The 13,608-nt window shown below is 38.0% G+C and overlaps 3 protein-coding genes across 7 annotated transcripts; all 3 read right to left on the reverse strand.

The window, feature by feature from the left end:
- Positions 1-2,738: 2,738 nt before the first annotated feature.
- On the reverse strand, positions 2,739-6,439 carry LOC118365335 (stannin-like). Of its 4 annotated transcripts, none has more exons than XM_052490927.1 (2): positions 6,292-6,439; positions 2,739-4,426 (listed from the first exon to the last, which is right to left on the reverse strand). In XM_052490927.1, the coding sequence occupies exon 2, from the start codon at positions 4,313-4,315 to the stop codon at positions 4,052-4,054; it is 264 nt and encodes an 87-aa protein (XP_052346887.1). In that variant the 5' UTR covers positions 4,316-4,426; positions 6,292-6,439; the 3' UTR covers positions 2,739-4,051. The 4 variants fall into 4 exon arrangements, with proteins under 4 accessions (XP_052346887.1, XP_052346888.1, XP_035603367.1 ...); XM_052490928.1 differs by lacking the exon at positions 6,292-6,439 and adding an exon at positions 5,289-5,353; XM_035747474.2 differs by lacking the exon at positions 6,292-6,439 and adding an exon at positions 5,058-5,265.
- Positions 5,418-6,999, reverse strand: rmi2 (RecQ mediated genome instability 2). The gene is made up of 2 exons (XM_035747471.2): positions 6,555-6,999; positions 5,418-6,458 (listed from the first exon to the last, which is right to left on the reverse strand). The coding sequence occupies exons 1-2, from the start codon at positions 6,844-6,846 to the stop codon at positions 6,307-6,309; spliced, it is 444 nt and encodes a 147-aa protein (XP_035603364.1). The 5' UTR covers positions 6,847-6,999; the 3' UTR covers positions 5,418-6,306.
- A 1,574-nt stretch (positions 7,000-8,573) lies between these two features.
- On the reverse strand, positions 8,574-13,105 carry LOC118365337 (mesothelin-like protein). 2 transcript variants are annotated; one of them, XR_008088249.1, is made up of 12 exons: positions 12,537-13,105; positions 12,154-12,292; positions 11,936-12,060; positions 11,611-11,728; positions 10,965-11,502; positions 10,643-10,794; positions 10,247-10,402; positions 9,957-10,090; positions 9,632-9,744; positions 9,381-9,475; positions 9,056-9,267; positions 8,574-8,803 (listed from the first exon to the last, which is right to left on the reverse strand). XR_008088249.1 is itself a non-coding variant. In XM_035747466.2 (6 exons), exons 1-5 carry the CDS (start codon positions 10,334-10,336, stop codon positions 9,217-9,219), a joined length of 483 nt encoding a protein of 160 aa, XP_035603359.1. In that variant the 5' UTR covers positions 10,337-10,408; the 3' UTR covers positions 8,577-8,803; positions 9,056-9,216. The 2 variants fall into 2 exon arrangements, 1 of the variants encoding a protein (XP_035603359.1); XM_035747466.2 differs by lacking the exons at positions 10,643-10,794; positions 10,965-11,502; positions 11,611-11,728; ... (1 more) ...; positions 12,154-12,292; positions 12,537-13,105 and having other exon boundaries at positions 8,577-8,803; positions 10,247-10,408.
- Between the last annotated feature and the right edge of the window lie 503 nt (positions 13,106-13,608).

Below are 13,608 nucleotides of genomic sequence, written 5' to 3' on the forward strand. Positions count from 1 at the left end.
CAGAATGCACCTGAGCTCAATTTCAAGTCTCATAGCAAAGTGTCTGAATACTTATGTAAATAAGGTATTTCTGTTTTTAATTTGTAATAAATTGGTTAAACATTTCTACAAACCTGTTTTCACTGTCATCATGGGGTATTGTGTGTTGATTGATGAGAAATTTTTTATTTAATACATTTTAGAATAAGGCTGTAACGTAACAAAATGGAAAAAGTCAAAGGGACTGAATACTTTCCAAATACACAGTAAATATTCACCACCCTTAGTCAATACATTTTACCAACACCTTTGGCAGCGATTACAGCTTTGTGTCTTCTTGGTGAAGTCTAATAAGAGCTTTGCACACCTGTATTGTGCAATATTTGCCCATTATTCTTTTTATTATTCTTGAATTCTTTGAATTCCCCTCCCAGTGTCTGGTGTAAAGCAGACTGAAGCAAGTTTCACTCTTAGGTTTTTACCTGTCCTTAGCTCCATCACTTTCGTTTCATTCTGAAAAACTCAATTTCATATGGTATGTTATGAATTTCAATTCATACAATACGTTATGAATTTGCTAAACGTGTATATATATATATATATATATATTTTAAGATGAATGAAAAATAAAAAAACACCTTTATTGGATAAGTATTCACCACCCTTAGTCAATACATTTTTACAAACACCTTCGGCAGCAATTACAGCTTCGAGTCTTCTTGGTAAAGTCTCATAAGAGCTTTGCACACCTGTATTGTGCAATATTTGCCCATCATTCTTTTTAAAGTTCTTCAAGCTCTGTCAAGGTGTTGGGGATCATGGCCAGACAGACATTTTCAAGTCTTGCCATTGATTATTCAGCAGATTTAAGTCACAACTGTAACTTGGCCACCCGGGTACATTCACTGTCTTCTTGGTAAGCAACTTCAGTGTAGATCTGGTTTTGTGTTGTAGGTTATTGTCCTGCTGAAAGGTGAATTCCTCTCCCAGTGTCTGGTGTAAAGCAGACTGAAGCAGGTTTCCTTCTGGGATTTTGCCTGTGCTTAGCTCCACCCTGTTTTTTTTCATCCTGAAAAACTATTTAGTATGACATGTTACGATTTACAATTGATATGATATTTTACCATTTGCAAATTGTCAATATATTTTATGAATTTGCAAAATGTATAATATGTTACGAATTTGCAAAACTTGTGTTACGAATTCCAATTTGTTATGGATGACATTAGCTAGGTGGCTAACGTTAGCTAGGTGGCTAACATTAGCTAGGGGTTAGGTTAAAGGGTTAAGGTTAGCTAAAAGAGTTAAGGTCAGGGGAAGGGTTAGATAACATGCTAAGTAGTTGCAAAGTAGCTCGAAAGTAGTAGGTAGTTGCAAAGATGCTAATTAGTTCAAATTGTCCGTTATGACATTCGAACAAGCAACATTTCCGTTGCTAGACGTTCGCAGTACACAACCACACTCCTTTCGTGTTCGCCTTAAGTAACCTATCTTATGTAACTATGCCAAACATAACATATCAAACTAATTTGAGTGTCCCAGATTTACATTTACTATGTAACTTCTAGTCTGAGACCAGTTTGCTGTAGCTTTTTTAAAATCACCAATGGCCTCATGGTGACATCCTTAAGCAGTTTCATTCCTGTCCTGCAGCTCAGTTCAGATGGACAACTGCATATTCGATGCATCTGGGTGGTTTAGTACATCATCCACAGTATAATTATTAACTTGGTCATGCTTAAAGATATGTATTAAATGTCTGATTTGTTATTGTTACCCATCTACCAATCACTGCCCTTCTTTATGAGGCTTTTGAAAAGCTCCCTGGTCTTTGTCCTTGAATCTGTGCTTGAAATTCAATACTTGTCCGAGGGACCTTACAGATGTTTGTATCGGGGACAGAGGAAGGGGTAGTCATTCAGAAATCATGTCAAACCCTGTCATTTCACACACAAGTTATGTGATTCGTTAAGCCACATTTGACTTTGAACTAATTTAGGCTTGCCTAAACAAAGGGGGTGAATACTTATGCAATTACTATATTTTAGTTATTTAATTTAGTAAAAATGTGTAGAATGTTATTTTCACTGGCATTATGGATGACTTAATGTAGATTAATGACAAATTACAATTAAATCAACATTTTAAAAAAGTTCAATGGGGTGTAGACTTTCTATAGGCACTGTAGTAGGCAGGTCCCCTGCACAGGTGTTGCATGCATCAACCAAAGGTTTCGTGCCACTTCATCGACTGTGTCATCGACTGACAGATTGCTGTAACATATGATGTTGTTAGCTGAAATATTAAATACCTATTCAGGCGTTGTAGGATCTGGCATGTCAGCAATGCCTGGGCTGAGGAATGCGCCCTGTGTATTGGGTAGGTTCTAACTCTAACTGCCTTCAGGTTATATGGGAGATGATGAATCATCTCTCTGCACTGGTATGACACTGTAGGCATTGAGCCTTCCAATTAAGTCTATGCATACTGCATATTACTTATGCAGGTGGTCATACTTTTAGTAGTACTTTTAAATGTATACTGTATTTCACAAGCTGCTGAACTCTCAAGACAGAAGTGGGGTCATCTCAAGTTTGTCAGCAAAACTTATTGGAACCAATACTATTACCATTTGTGTAATCATATAAAATCTACAAATTGTCACATTATTATGATATTTCAACAATACATACACCTGTAAGGAATTAATCTAAAGGAATCATAAGGTCTATGGACCGATATAACATTTAAAGTGGATTTGTATTTTTTTAATTTAACCTTTATTTAGCAAGTCAAGAAATGATACAATGGTACATCAAATGACAAAGAGAACAATAATCTTCACAATGTTATTTACATTTCATAATACTTTATAACATTGTTTCATCAAATATCAACCTACTCAGCTACCATAGAATCTGGCCATCAGGATTTCCTATATTGCAACTGAATATAGAAAATATGTAATTGGCTCTTGGTAGCTTCTTGGCAGGACTCAACCCATGTCAGTTGTAGCAGCTACTCAGTGTTGTAGCTATAAATGAGGACACCTAGGTACGGACCTTGCCAACATTAAAAAAATATATAATAATCTATCATTTTTTTAGGAACAGTTGGGGTTTCAACTTACTGTTGAGAGTTAGAATAGTAAAATACACAAGGTGCAATTTCAAACTTGGTTGTGAATCAGCAGTTTCCCTCTTCTTATATGTCACTCACTGACTGTCACTCAATTAGCCCATGTCAATTACATGTTTTTAGATTGTTAAATTAGTCTAGCCAGCTATCTAAATGTGTAGTAATCATGGCCAAATTTTTGCTGTTCTCCAAATAGTATTTTAGAGTGCGAACCTCACTAAAACTCAGACCCGGGACCTTGTTGTGCTTGTGAAATGTGATGGTTTATCAAAGAAGAATTGCCCTTTCAATGACTGGTTTTATTTCAGTGGTTATCTGTGCAACCACAGGAGGAAATAGATGATTTAGTAAGTAGCAGCGACAAACAGACATAAACTAGTGAATCACACTTTTTATCTTCGGGCAAATCTGGCATTAAGCAAATTATTAAAATGGCTATTAACTCACATTTGAATACTGAAGGTAAATAAAACCAAGTTCAACTATGCAAAACAAACAAACAAATTAAGCAAATTTCAAATCATTTGAGCAACTTGATATTAAGTAAATTGTTTTGTCATCAATTTGTCATACATTCTTCCAACAAGCTCTAAAGAAGGTTTTGCCCACTCATTTGTTCAGAGCGCTGTCTACCGTCACAATTCAGTAGTGGATTGCTGAGTTAACAAAAACTATCAACATCAATCAGATGTACATTTTTGAGTTCAAAATATGTATACTTAAGAAACCTAACAATGAACTGTTCACAACCTCACATCCTGAGATCCACACAATGGAATGAGAAACAAAAATATCACATTTCCTTATAAGACATTGAGCTGCAGTCCGTTTATCATCCTTCAATGGCACGATGAAAGATGATGATCAGCAGGAAATGTGAATGAGGTGATCATCTTGGTTAATATTAGGTGATGACAGTTTCTTAATGACTCAGTTAAGTGTGATTCTCAGTGCCGTTGTGGGCGAGCTTGGTTTTGTGCTCGACGTGAGGGCCCCTGGTGGAGTACTGTACCATCAGGAAGGGCTCCTTGGTCTCGCCCTCTCCTACAATACTCTCCTCATCTTCAGACTGGCCAATCCGCTGCAGGAGCAGGTAGCACCAACATCCGCAGATGAGAACACTGAGGGCAGCAACAGCAATGAGGATCACTACGATTGTCACCACCCCAGTAGTTGGGCTGTGGTCTGTGATGTACATGTTGCAACGGGAAGGTGACTCAGAGCATTGTGACAGAACAGGGTACTTGACAAGGACAGCGTGGTGTGATCCCTTGCTGATTTTGGTGTCTTACGGTACTGCTTGGGAGACCTGGGGGTCACAAAAAGCAAATTAGGTTGAATATTTAACTCACAAAAATAACAAAATAAACCCTGTGGTCAGTGCTTGTATCTGCACATCTGAATCTGTTTAATGAATTTTCGGCAGACATCTGCTGACTCAACCATAGACCAATGTAATAGGACTCAACACATAATCTAACCTCCAAATCCAACATAGAAGCAAACGGCTTGAAATAATGTATTTATACAAAATTTAGTTGATAGCCTAGCACCCTGTGATAGGTAATCACATATTATCTATACGCCATATTCTGCACAACAGCGTATGCAATAATGAACTATGAACGGAACGCCTTTATGCCATCAATGCTAACGCATGTTTCAACTGTGCACGTCGAATCACATTGCTCAGTAATACACATTTATGTATGTACATGCATGATACATCGGGTCGGAAGGAGAATTAAGACGCACTAGATGAGATTCCTTACAATTCCATTAAGACAGACGACGCTTTCGCGTGTCTTCATCAATGTGCTATGCAGCAACAGCCCTGCCTGTATCAACATATAAAAGCCATGGCTCTTCCTAAAGGAACCGATTTCATTCTAAAAAAAAAATGCTAATACAGTGTATTAAATACACTAGTAGCTACTCACGAAAGAACTGAACTTCAAGGCTCCTGTTTCAGTGCAGGAAATGAGACCATGTGATGCACAATATATCGAAACAAATGTTATTTATGCTGTCAATCTCTATTTTAAAGCAACAGTAGTAGCTATATTATATTAATTGACATGTACATTAAAATATATCACTTAATGTTTGTCTATGGACACAATTTTGAAACGTGAAATATTTATAGGAGCTCATAGAATTGCTGTGTTTACCTTCTTGGTCTCATATCAGTCCTAGCTCAATGTTATGTGGTGGTGTCATGTAAATACTGATAGATGCTCCAGAGGCTAAAATAGCATGTGATACATACAGGCTGCTTGTTCATGGAAGATGGCTCGAGCTACTGTCAAAGTATTTTATTATGAACACAACAAATACAAAAGCAACCCAGAAATATACAAACAAGAGTACATAAACCTAACAGACTATTACATATCAAGATTAATTTTCAATTATTAAATACTTTTATGGTGCGTAAATTGCTTCTTTTTTTTCAAGAGAGAGATATATAGATATGTTGTCTTTGGCCTAAATGCTTTTAGGATGAATGAATGAGTGGTTATCCTGCGGAAGAAGTCTTATTTCCGGATGTTTTGATTGAAATCCAGGCACCTTGGAGCGTTCCTAAGTCCATGGTTTTACAAGGGTGTCATTGATTGTATAGGCCCCATTTATTTTCATTCATCACATACAATTGTGTGCTTCTGTAGAATTCACTTAATGGCACTTTTTCAATGTGTATGCATGACATAAGCACAAATAAAAGAGATAATTTTACCACCAAATGAGATCATTGTTCATTCTTTAATTTAAATTCTTTGTCTTTTGTTTGAGTTTGTGCTTTCTTTCCCGGACTAGCTTTTTTCCAATCATAATCCTCCTCCAGCTCTTCTGACATGTTTAGTGTATTATATGCATATATTATAAACTGGGTGGTTCGAGCACTGAATGCTGACAGTATACTTAGCCATGGTATATTGACCATATGCCAGACCCCCTAGTGCCTTATTGCTTAATTATAGCCTATCATAAACAGTGTTAGGCTATAATATATGCATATAATGCACTTTCTATCATAAACGGTGATGGGCACGTACTTCTAGGCTATGATCCATTACCTTTGGCAATGAAATATAGACACCGCTCAAAACCAGTAGCAATATTTACATTTTGATAAAAATAAATGAAAACAAACAGGCATTGATATCAACATACTGCTTATGCTTCTTTCTACGTGAGTGTTTGCTGAAGGTCTTCCACCTCCAACTTCCACATTTTTCTGTGAATCGCAGCACGTTCAGAAAGGTCAGCCATCTTTACCGCGCGAAGGACAGGTTCTGGAGAGAGGGCCTGGATCATCCCCATCACCATGACATAAGTACCTGTGTAAAAAAATCAGGGGGTAACAAATTAAAGGTTTTGTTAAATGTTGTACATATTTTAGCTGCAGCTAGAAGGAAAATAAAAGTGCATCTCACCCTGAAGTAGGCATGGGTTACCCTTGGGAATGTTGTTGACGCCATTGACAACGAATGTCCCCGTCTCATCCAAAAGAAGAACCGTGTTGTGATCGGACCTAACTTCCAGTATTGTCCCTTGCATCCAAACCACAGAGACTACAAGTGCAGTATTTTTCAATTGTCCCAGTCTTTTTATATTAAATTCGAGCTTGCCATTCAATCGGCTTTCTTTTCCCTCTCGGAGTTGGCTGGAAAGAACTTTGATAGGAGGACTTTTCTTCTTTTCGCCTGAAATTTGTCCTGAGTCCATGCCATATGCGAGTGAAACCTTTCAAACGAGTTAGTTCCAAAAAATATTTCGTGTGACCTTTGACGTAATTGTGACCAATTTCCGGGATGTTGATTTCAACATTTGTCTTTTGGGTATTGTTTATATATAGACTTGTGTTCCCCCATGTACTTGTTAAATCGATTTGTCGTTAATAATAAAAATACAATAAAATATTTGAACATTTCAAAATAAAAGCGTGTGACCTTTGACGCAATTGTGACCAATTTCCGGGATGTTGATTTCAACATTTGTCTTTTGGGTATTAATATATATAGACTTGTGTTCCCCCATGTACTTGTTAAATCGATTTGTCGTTAATAATAAAAATACAATAAAATATTTGAACATTTCAAAATAAAAGCACACGTGGTGCTAACACTGGGTATTATCAAAGATTATAAACTGGGTGGTTTGAGCCCTGAATTCTGATTGGCTGAAAGCTATGGTATAGCAGAATGTATACCATTGATATGACAAAACATTTAGTTCTACTGCTCTAATTATACCACACATATTCGTGCATTATTGCTTAAATATACATGACAATGGGAGTCGTTTTTCACAAAGCGAAACAGAGGGCTGTCTAGCTCCCGCCTATCATTTCTTTGGATTGGTGGATACATTTCCATGAGGATTGTTGACGTAAACCTCCTGTATTCATTGGATAGACTGCTACTAGCTTCATACAAGGAATATGCATAGCTATCTCGAGATAACTCCGATATAAAGTGTTTTTTTTCTTCTCAAAGTTGACGGGATGTCACCTGTCCTACTTATATCAGTACACTCCTAACAATTTAAGAAAGTTATATTCGACCAAATAAACCTCACGTAGAAAACAAGCCATTATTTTTTGTTGTTGAACAAATTCGACCCTCTCATTGACCTCCATACAAACCTCCTTGCATGGTGTGCGAAACAACGGAAAAACGCCACTTGCTGCAGGGCGAAAGATTTTCCGCGGAGTCGGGCCTCTGGTATTTTCATTTGCTGATGATGGGCATAGGGAACACACGTTTTGTCTTACCCATTTGATTTCTTTGATCCTGATTGACCCATGCAGTTTCTTAGGCCTATCACTATTGTGGACCATCAACTGAACAAAGTAAAACCATGTTCCGTAAATAATAATAACATTGACGAGCAAATATAAAACTAGAAAATCAAATTGGACGCTTTTTCATTTGAATTGAAAAGTCACATCTTTCTCCCTTTCTTTGAGAAAAGCATTTCTGGCAGATTAAAGTGGCCCTTAGTAAAACCCATAACAGAACACCCTCATATTAATCTGTATTTCTTTCCCATTCCCAACATACAAAATTAAATAAACAAAAAAGTATATATATATATATATATATTTTAAAAAATGTAGTAGTTGATAAATAACCTACAGTAGTTATATTAATATTAATGATTAACCAATAGAAAATACAATTGGAACAATGGAGTTGATAGAACACTATATATTATATGGGATATTTATTGCATAGTGCACTCATTTGGCTGTCAAATATAATGTCAGCTTTAATGTCTTCTTTAAAAATAGATTACAAAAATAGATGTAATATTAAGACGTGATACTGCGTTCATCCACCTCTGGCCTGCTCGCCTCCCTACCACTGAGGAAGTACAGTTATAATAATAATAATATATAATAATATATGCCATTAATCCTTCTCACCCCCTTAAAAGATTTAGATGCACTATTGTAAAGTGGCTGTTCCACTGGATGTCATAAGGTGAATGCACCAATTTGTAAGTCGCTCTGGATAAGAGCGTCTGCTAAATGACTTAAATGTAATGTAAATGTATAATTATGCAATTTGGTCTAAATTATAAAGCTTCTCTTGCAATATTATAATCTACATTTGCACTGCAATGAACAAGAGACCAAACAGGAAAAGCAGACAAGCTGGATATGTGCCTCTGCTCTGGCCTAAAAGATAAGGAGAGAGAGAACAGAATAACAAGGTTAAGATTTGCATGTCTTCTGTCATTACTGTTACTTTCTGTTCCCAAACACATTCCTATACATTATAAATATAATTATGTTGATGGTACATTACAGATAACTAATGTCCCTCGTTGAAACCAAATGATTTGTAAACTTTCTAATGGAATCACATTTTAAAATGAATTTAGCGCATGCAAAGCATGCTAACCATGAATGTAACATTTGACACCTTACTGGAAGTTGTATTTTTGATGGTGGTGGCAGTATTTGTTGTCATGGGGGTGGTGTTTGAATCCACCCTTCCTCCGGTCAGACTGATACCCAGCTTGTCAAGCTCAGACTAACTGCTTTGACACCCAATTCTGCATTACAGTGGTATTCTCAAAGGTTTTCAGTCAATTTAGGTTGGAGCCGAGGAGTCCAGACACTTCACTCACACTACGAGCCTATTTGGAGGCAGAGAATTACAGAAAAAAATGATAGATGACAATTAATATGAGTCACTGCCATCCATCACAGGTTATTGATGAATGGTATGGTTACGGGAATGAGCACATACCTGGACAGCAGCTGAATCCAAACCAATAAAAGTGTTGATGTCCATGCTAATATTCACCCTAGACAGACTCCGTATGTAGGTGATAATGGCACCTCCTAAAAAAGGGTTACGAACATGGTGAGAATGAGGACTGGGGTGGCACAAGTGTTCTCTAATGTCACAGCCCGAGTGAACTAAATCTTTTAAATCACATTTATTACAGGATATCCAAGAAACCATTGTATTTCTGTATGTATGCAGAAAAGGCAAACCTGCAGTGGCGTAGGTTTGGATGAAGTTGATAGGAAAGGCGATCTCAGCTACTGCAAAGAAGGCCTTCTTATGTGCTGAGGAACAGCTAGTGATTTCCAGAGCATCTGCATCTCTGTTGTGTTCAGAAGGCACAAGAAAAACACTAACTATGAACACTCAAACAAAAAAAGCATATGAAAATGGTCCAACATTTTAAGGGGCGTTTAGGCCTGGATACTCTGTTGAGGTTAACCACTGCAAGAGCACAACAAAGATAAATGTGAACTGGAGTGACTCGACCACAAGGTGTCTCTCTCACACAGCAAGAACTGTCGATGATCTTACCGGAGACTGTCATTTCTGATGCCTTGCAACACACTGAGGTCCAGTGCGCACAGGTTAGGCCCTCCAATTGAATTAAATTCAGAGGCTCCAAGCGAATTGCCAGCATTTAAGAACTTGGTGACAATAACTTTGGCCTGAAATTGAGAAAGGAAGATGAAAGATACATTTAAATCAAAAAGCCAACCCGTTAAAATCTACCAAATGCACATCTTTTAGAAGCAAAATGTTTATCATGTTGTTTTTTTAACACCATTTAAAGACATTGTTGGTGTAAAGTTAAATATCCCTACTTTGTCGGAGTCCCATTCTCCATTGCCATTGTCCATCAGTGCTGCTAGTGTGTCCACTGTAGTGATGTTCCACTTGTTAATCTGCTCCATGGAAGCCACGCGAGACACTGACCCAAGCACCTGAACCTGCTGGTCTGAGAGGCCTTTGGGGTACGCCTAGTGGACAAGACCACACCATAAAGAGTTGTTACTGAATGACCACCTCTTGGCTACCTGTGAGTTTGAAATCTGTTGGTATATTTGCTACTGTATCAAAGAACAGCACAGCCTAATGAAACAGAGAGAAACAGAGGTGCAGACACATTTATTGATGTATAATACACATGTTCACCACTGTATAATCGTGTAAATTTTGAAGGTCTACACAGCTTTTGAATACTACAATCCCCTCAATACCTGCTGAGGTTTCCATTTTTTCTTGTTGATGTTCAGAGCAGTGAGTTTGATTTCCAGTTGTTGGGAAATTCAGTAGATTGCTGGGAATGTCAGTTGCCATTTCATCTGGGACATTGACTATCAGTTCCGTTGGTTTCATGTCGACTGATGATCTGAATAAGTCATACAAAAACATGTCAACATTTTAAAATTAATACTGTTATTATGATTGATTACCCTAGATTTTTTCACAATACATTTAAATGAGGCATGTAGAAATATTGGGAGGGAAATTCATAACGCCTACTTCACATCAGTTAGTCTAGCTACTGTAAGTACATACCTTATTAACATAGATCTGCTGCACAATTGTTGGAGCAGTCAGCATGTTGGTAACACATTTTGGGTAGGCGGATGTTGTCAGAACCTGCTGCTCGGGTATTGCGGTGAGTGTTTGGGTTGGAAGACCTCCCACTAAAGAGCCCAGGTTTATTAGACTGTCGGTATTGTTTATCTAAAGAAAGAGAACATTAAATTATGAAATATCCTCTACATTGGAAGTAGAGAGGATGGAATGGTTTAAAGCATGAATCATGGTTGTGAATGATGCTCACAACCAATAGGCCACTAGCAATAAACCTATTAAGAAGTGAATCAACTGGAAGTTTTGGGTGATGAGAATCTGTATGATGGACAAGGACTGTCCCAAGTTCCATCCAGAAACACTACTCAGAGTACTCAGGGATTGTAAAATCACACTGGGCGGGGCTTTAGTGATCTGTCCAGTGTTCAGACTTGTGACCTGCGGGCCCAGGGCCGTGATTGATCCCGGACTTTGATCCCGGATGAATTTGGATATTCGATGCCAGTGCGGAAGAAATCTGGAAGTAAATGACATCAGCGAAGATTAGGTAACAGTATCACTTAACCAATCAATGGATTATGATCACATGGAAATAATGGCTCATACTGATCCTGATGGTGCTCACCTCTGAGTCCACGTTAGTACAGGAATGGTTCAGGTTGCACAGGACAACCACACTCTCTGACTCATTGAGCTTAGAGTAAGCTGAAGCTGGGACAAAACATTGTAAGTCTGGTGGAAGCCTAAAGATATGGGAATAAAACAAAATATGAAATAAAACACTGAGTAACACTATCTTGGATTAGAATGTCATGCCCAACTTCCCCATAGCGTCATTCAGATTCAATGTAGACTGTTGTCTGTTAACATACCCTTGACATAAATGCAAGAAATAAAGTAAGTTAGTAACATAAAACTAATTATTTTAGTGGCTACTGTTCAAAACTCACTGCAGTGGGAGGAAGTTGGAGTTCTGCAGGAAGATAAGCTCAGTAAAGCGTTTCGTCAGATTTTGAGGAGCTCCGGTGAAATTGAACAACTCAATGTTGACAGGGTTCACGGCAAATAGTTTTAGCTGTAAAAAACAAACAAAAAGATAAACCTTTGGTTATATATTTTTGGTAATATATGATGCCCCTTCATCAAACAGGCAGGTGGATGGGCTTACCGTTGACTCTGAGCCAAATGTGTTGAAGTCTTCAATGGTCACAAAGGTGATGAACACACCAATGTAGTTAAGGAACCAGGTCAGGTGGTGGAGTTGAGATTTGGGTCAGAGGGACTATAACACTTGGGTGCTGCTGAGCCTACAAGTCAGAAATCAATAAATATGTGTTTGATGTGAGAAATCATATACGCTGCCGTTGTATGCCGCTTTAATAAAAGGCATACATCCTTGAGGAATATCTGTCATGAAGCAGAATTTATGCATATTCTTTGGTAACAGACCTTATGTTGAAAAATATCCATTCATGCAATGTGTAAAGTGCTATGATAAATAAATGTATAATGTAAACTGGAGTAATCAGTAGTTAGTACTAAAACACTCACTTCCTATGTTGAGGTAGGTCTTTATGGTGCTGTACGCATCATCTTGAGTTATGGCTGAGCCAATGAAAGTGAGCTTGAATCCCAGTCATCAACCTTTTCTTCCTTTTATTCACTTTAAATGATGTAGATATATCTGTGTAACAGCATCAGCAAATGTAAGGTATTTCCAGTGTGGTAGCTTACAGTCTCCTGAAGGGTAAGCAGGAGGCGTTGAGTGTGTCAGAGGACTGGAGCAGGTTTCTGTTGAGGAACTTCAGGTAGTTCCTCAGTCTGTTGTCAAACCAGCGGTCAACCTCAGCCTTGATATCAGCGGCCAAAGCCAAAGGCCAGACGCAGGGCAGGACTGGACGCTTCACATCATCCGGAAGATTCTCATACAGACAGATAATGATCAAAGTCAAAGGACTGAGAATGCACCATTTAACAGAGTTTTTTCTTTCAGTAAATCCTAAGAAAGGGATACTCAGTGAGTGCTTGAAAATGGTGACCACAATCAGCAGTGTGTGTCCTTATGGTTTCCAGAACTCTGAAGTTATTTTGTTTTTTGTAGTTTCGGAAGATTGTGCAGAGATTAGTCTGCACAATCTTCCTGAGGATGGTGCTGAGCTCTGAGGGATGCATGGTGTTGAGCAGCTGGAAAAACAGATAGCATAGGACACAGTGACTCAAGGCCAGAACACACTTTCCAAAAGTTGAAGTGCAGCTGAAACAAGTTCAATGTACTGTACCTCAGATTCCCGCTGGAATAAGGGAGAGGAAGTTGGTCAACTTTGGGAATGTAAAGTTGAGGAAAGATTGTCTCAGGAACATGAAGAAGCTGTTGTTCCTATAGCAATGTAGTGGAGTTGATTCTGCGAACAATGAGATAAGGTAAATTAATTTGTTCCTCATTTGGTCCAGCATTAAGCCCAAAACTGCAGCCCTCAGACCATGGTATATAAAACCCATTATTCTATATTATCATGTATTTAGGGAGAATTATAGAGAGAAGGATCATGAGAAGTAAAGTGAGATACTACTACTGTTACTGGTAACTCGTACTTTGTTGAGGAAAGATCTACTTGCTCCGGGC

The sequence above is a fragment of the Oncorhynchus keta genome, chromosome 32, assembly GCF_023373465.1.
Source record: "Oncorhynchus keta strain PuntledgeMale-10-30-2019 chromosome 32, Oket_V2, whole genome shotgun sequence".
Taxonomy (NCBI): domain Eukaryota; kingdom Metazoa; phylum Chordata; class Actinopteri; order Salmoniformes; family Salmonidae; genus Oncorhynchus; species Oncorhynchus keta.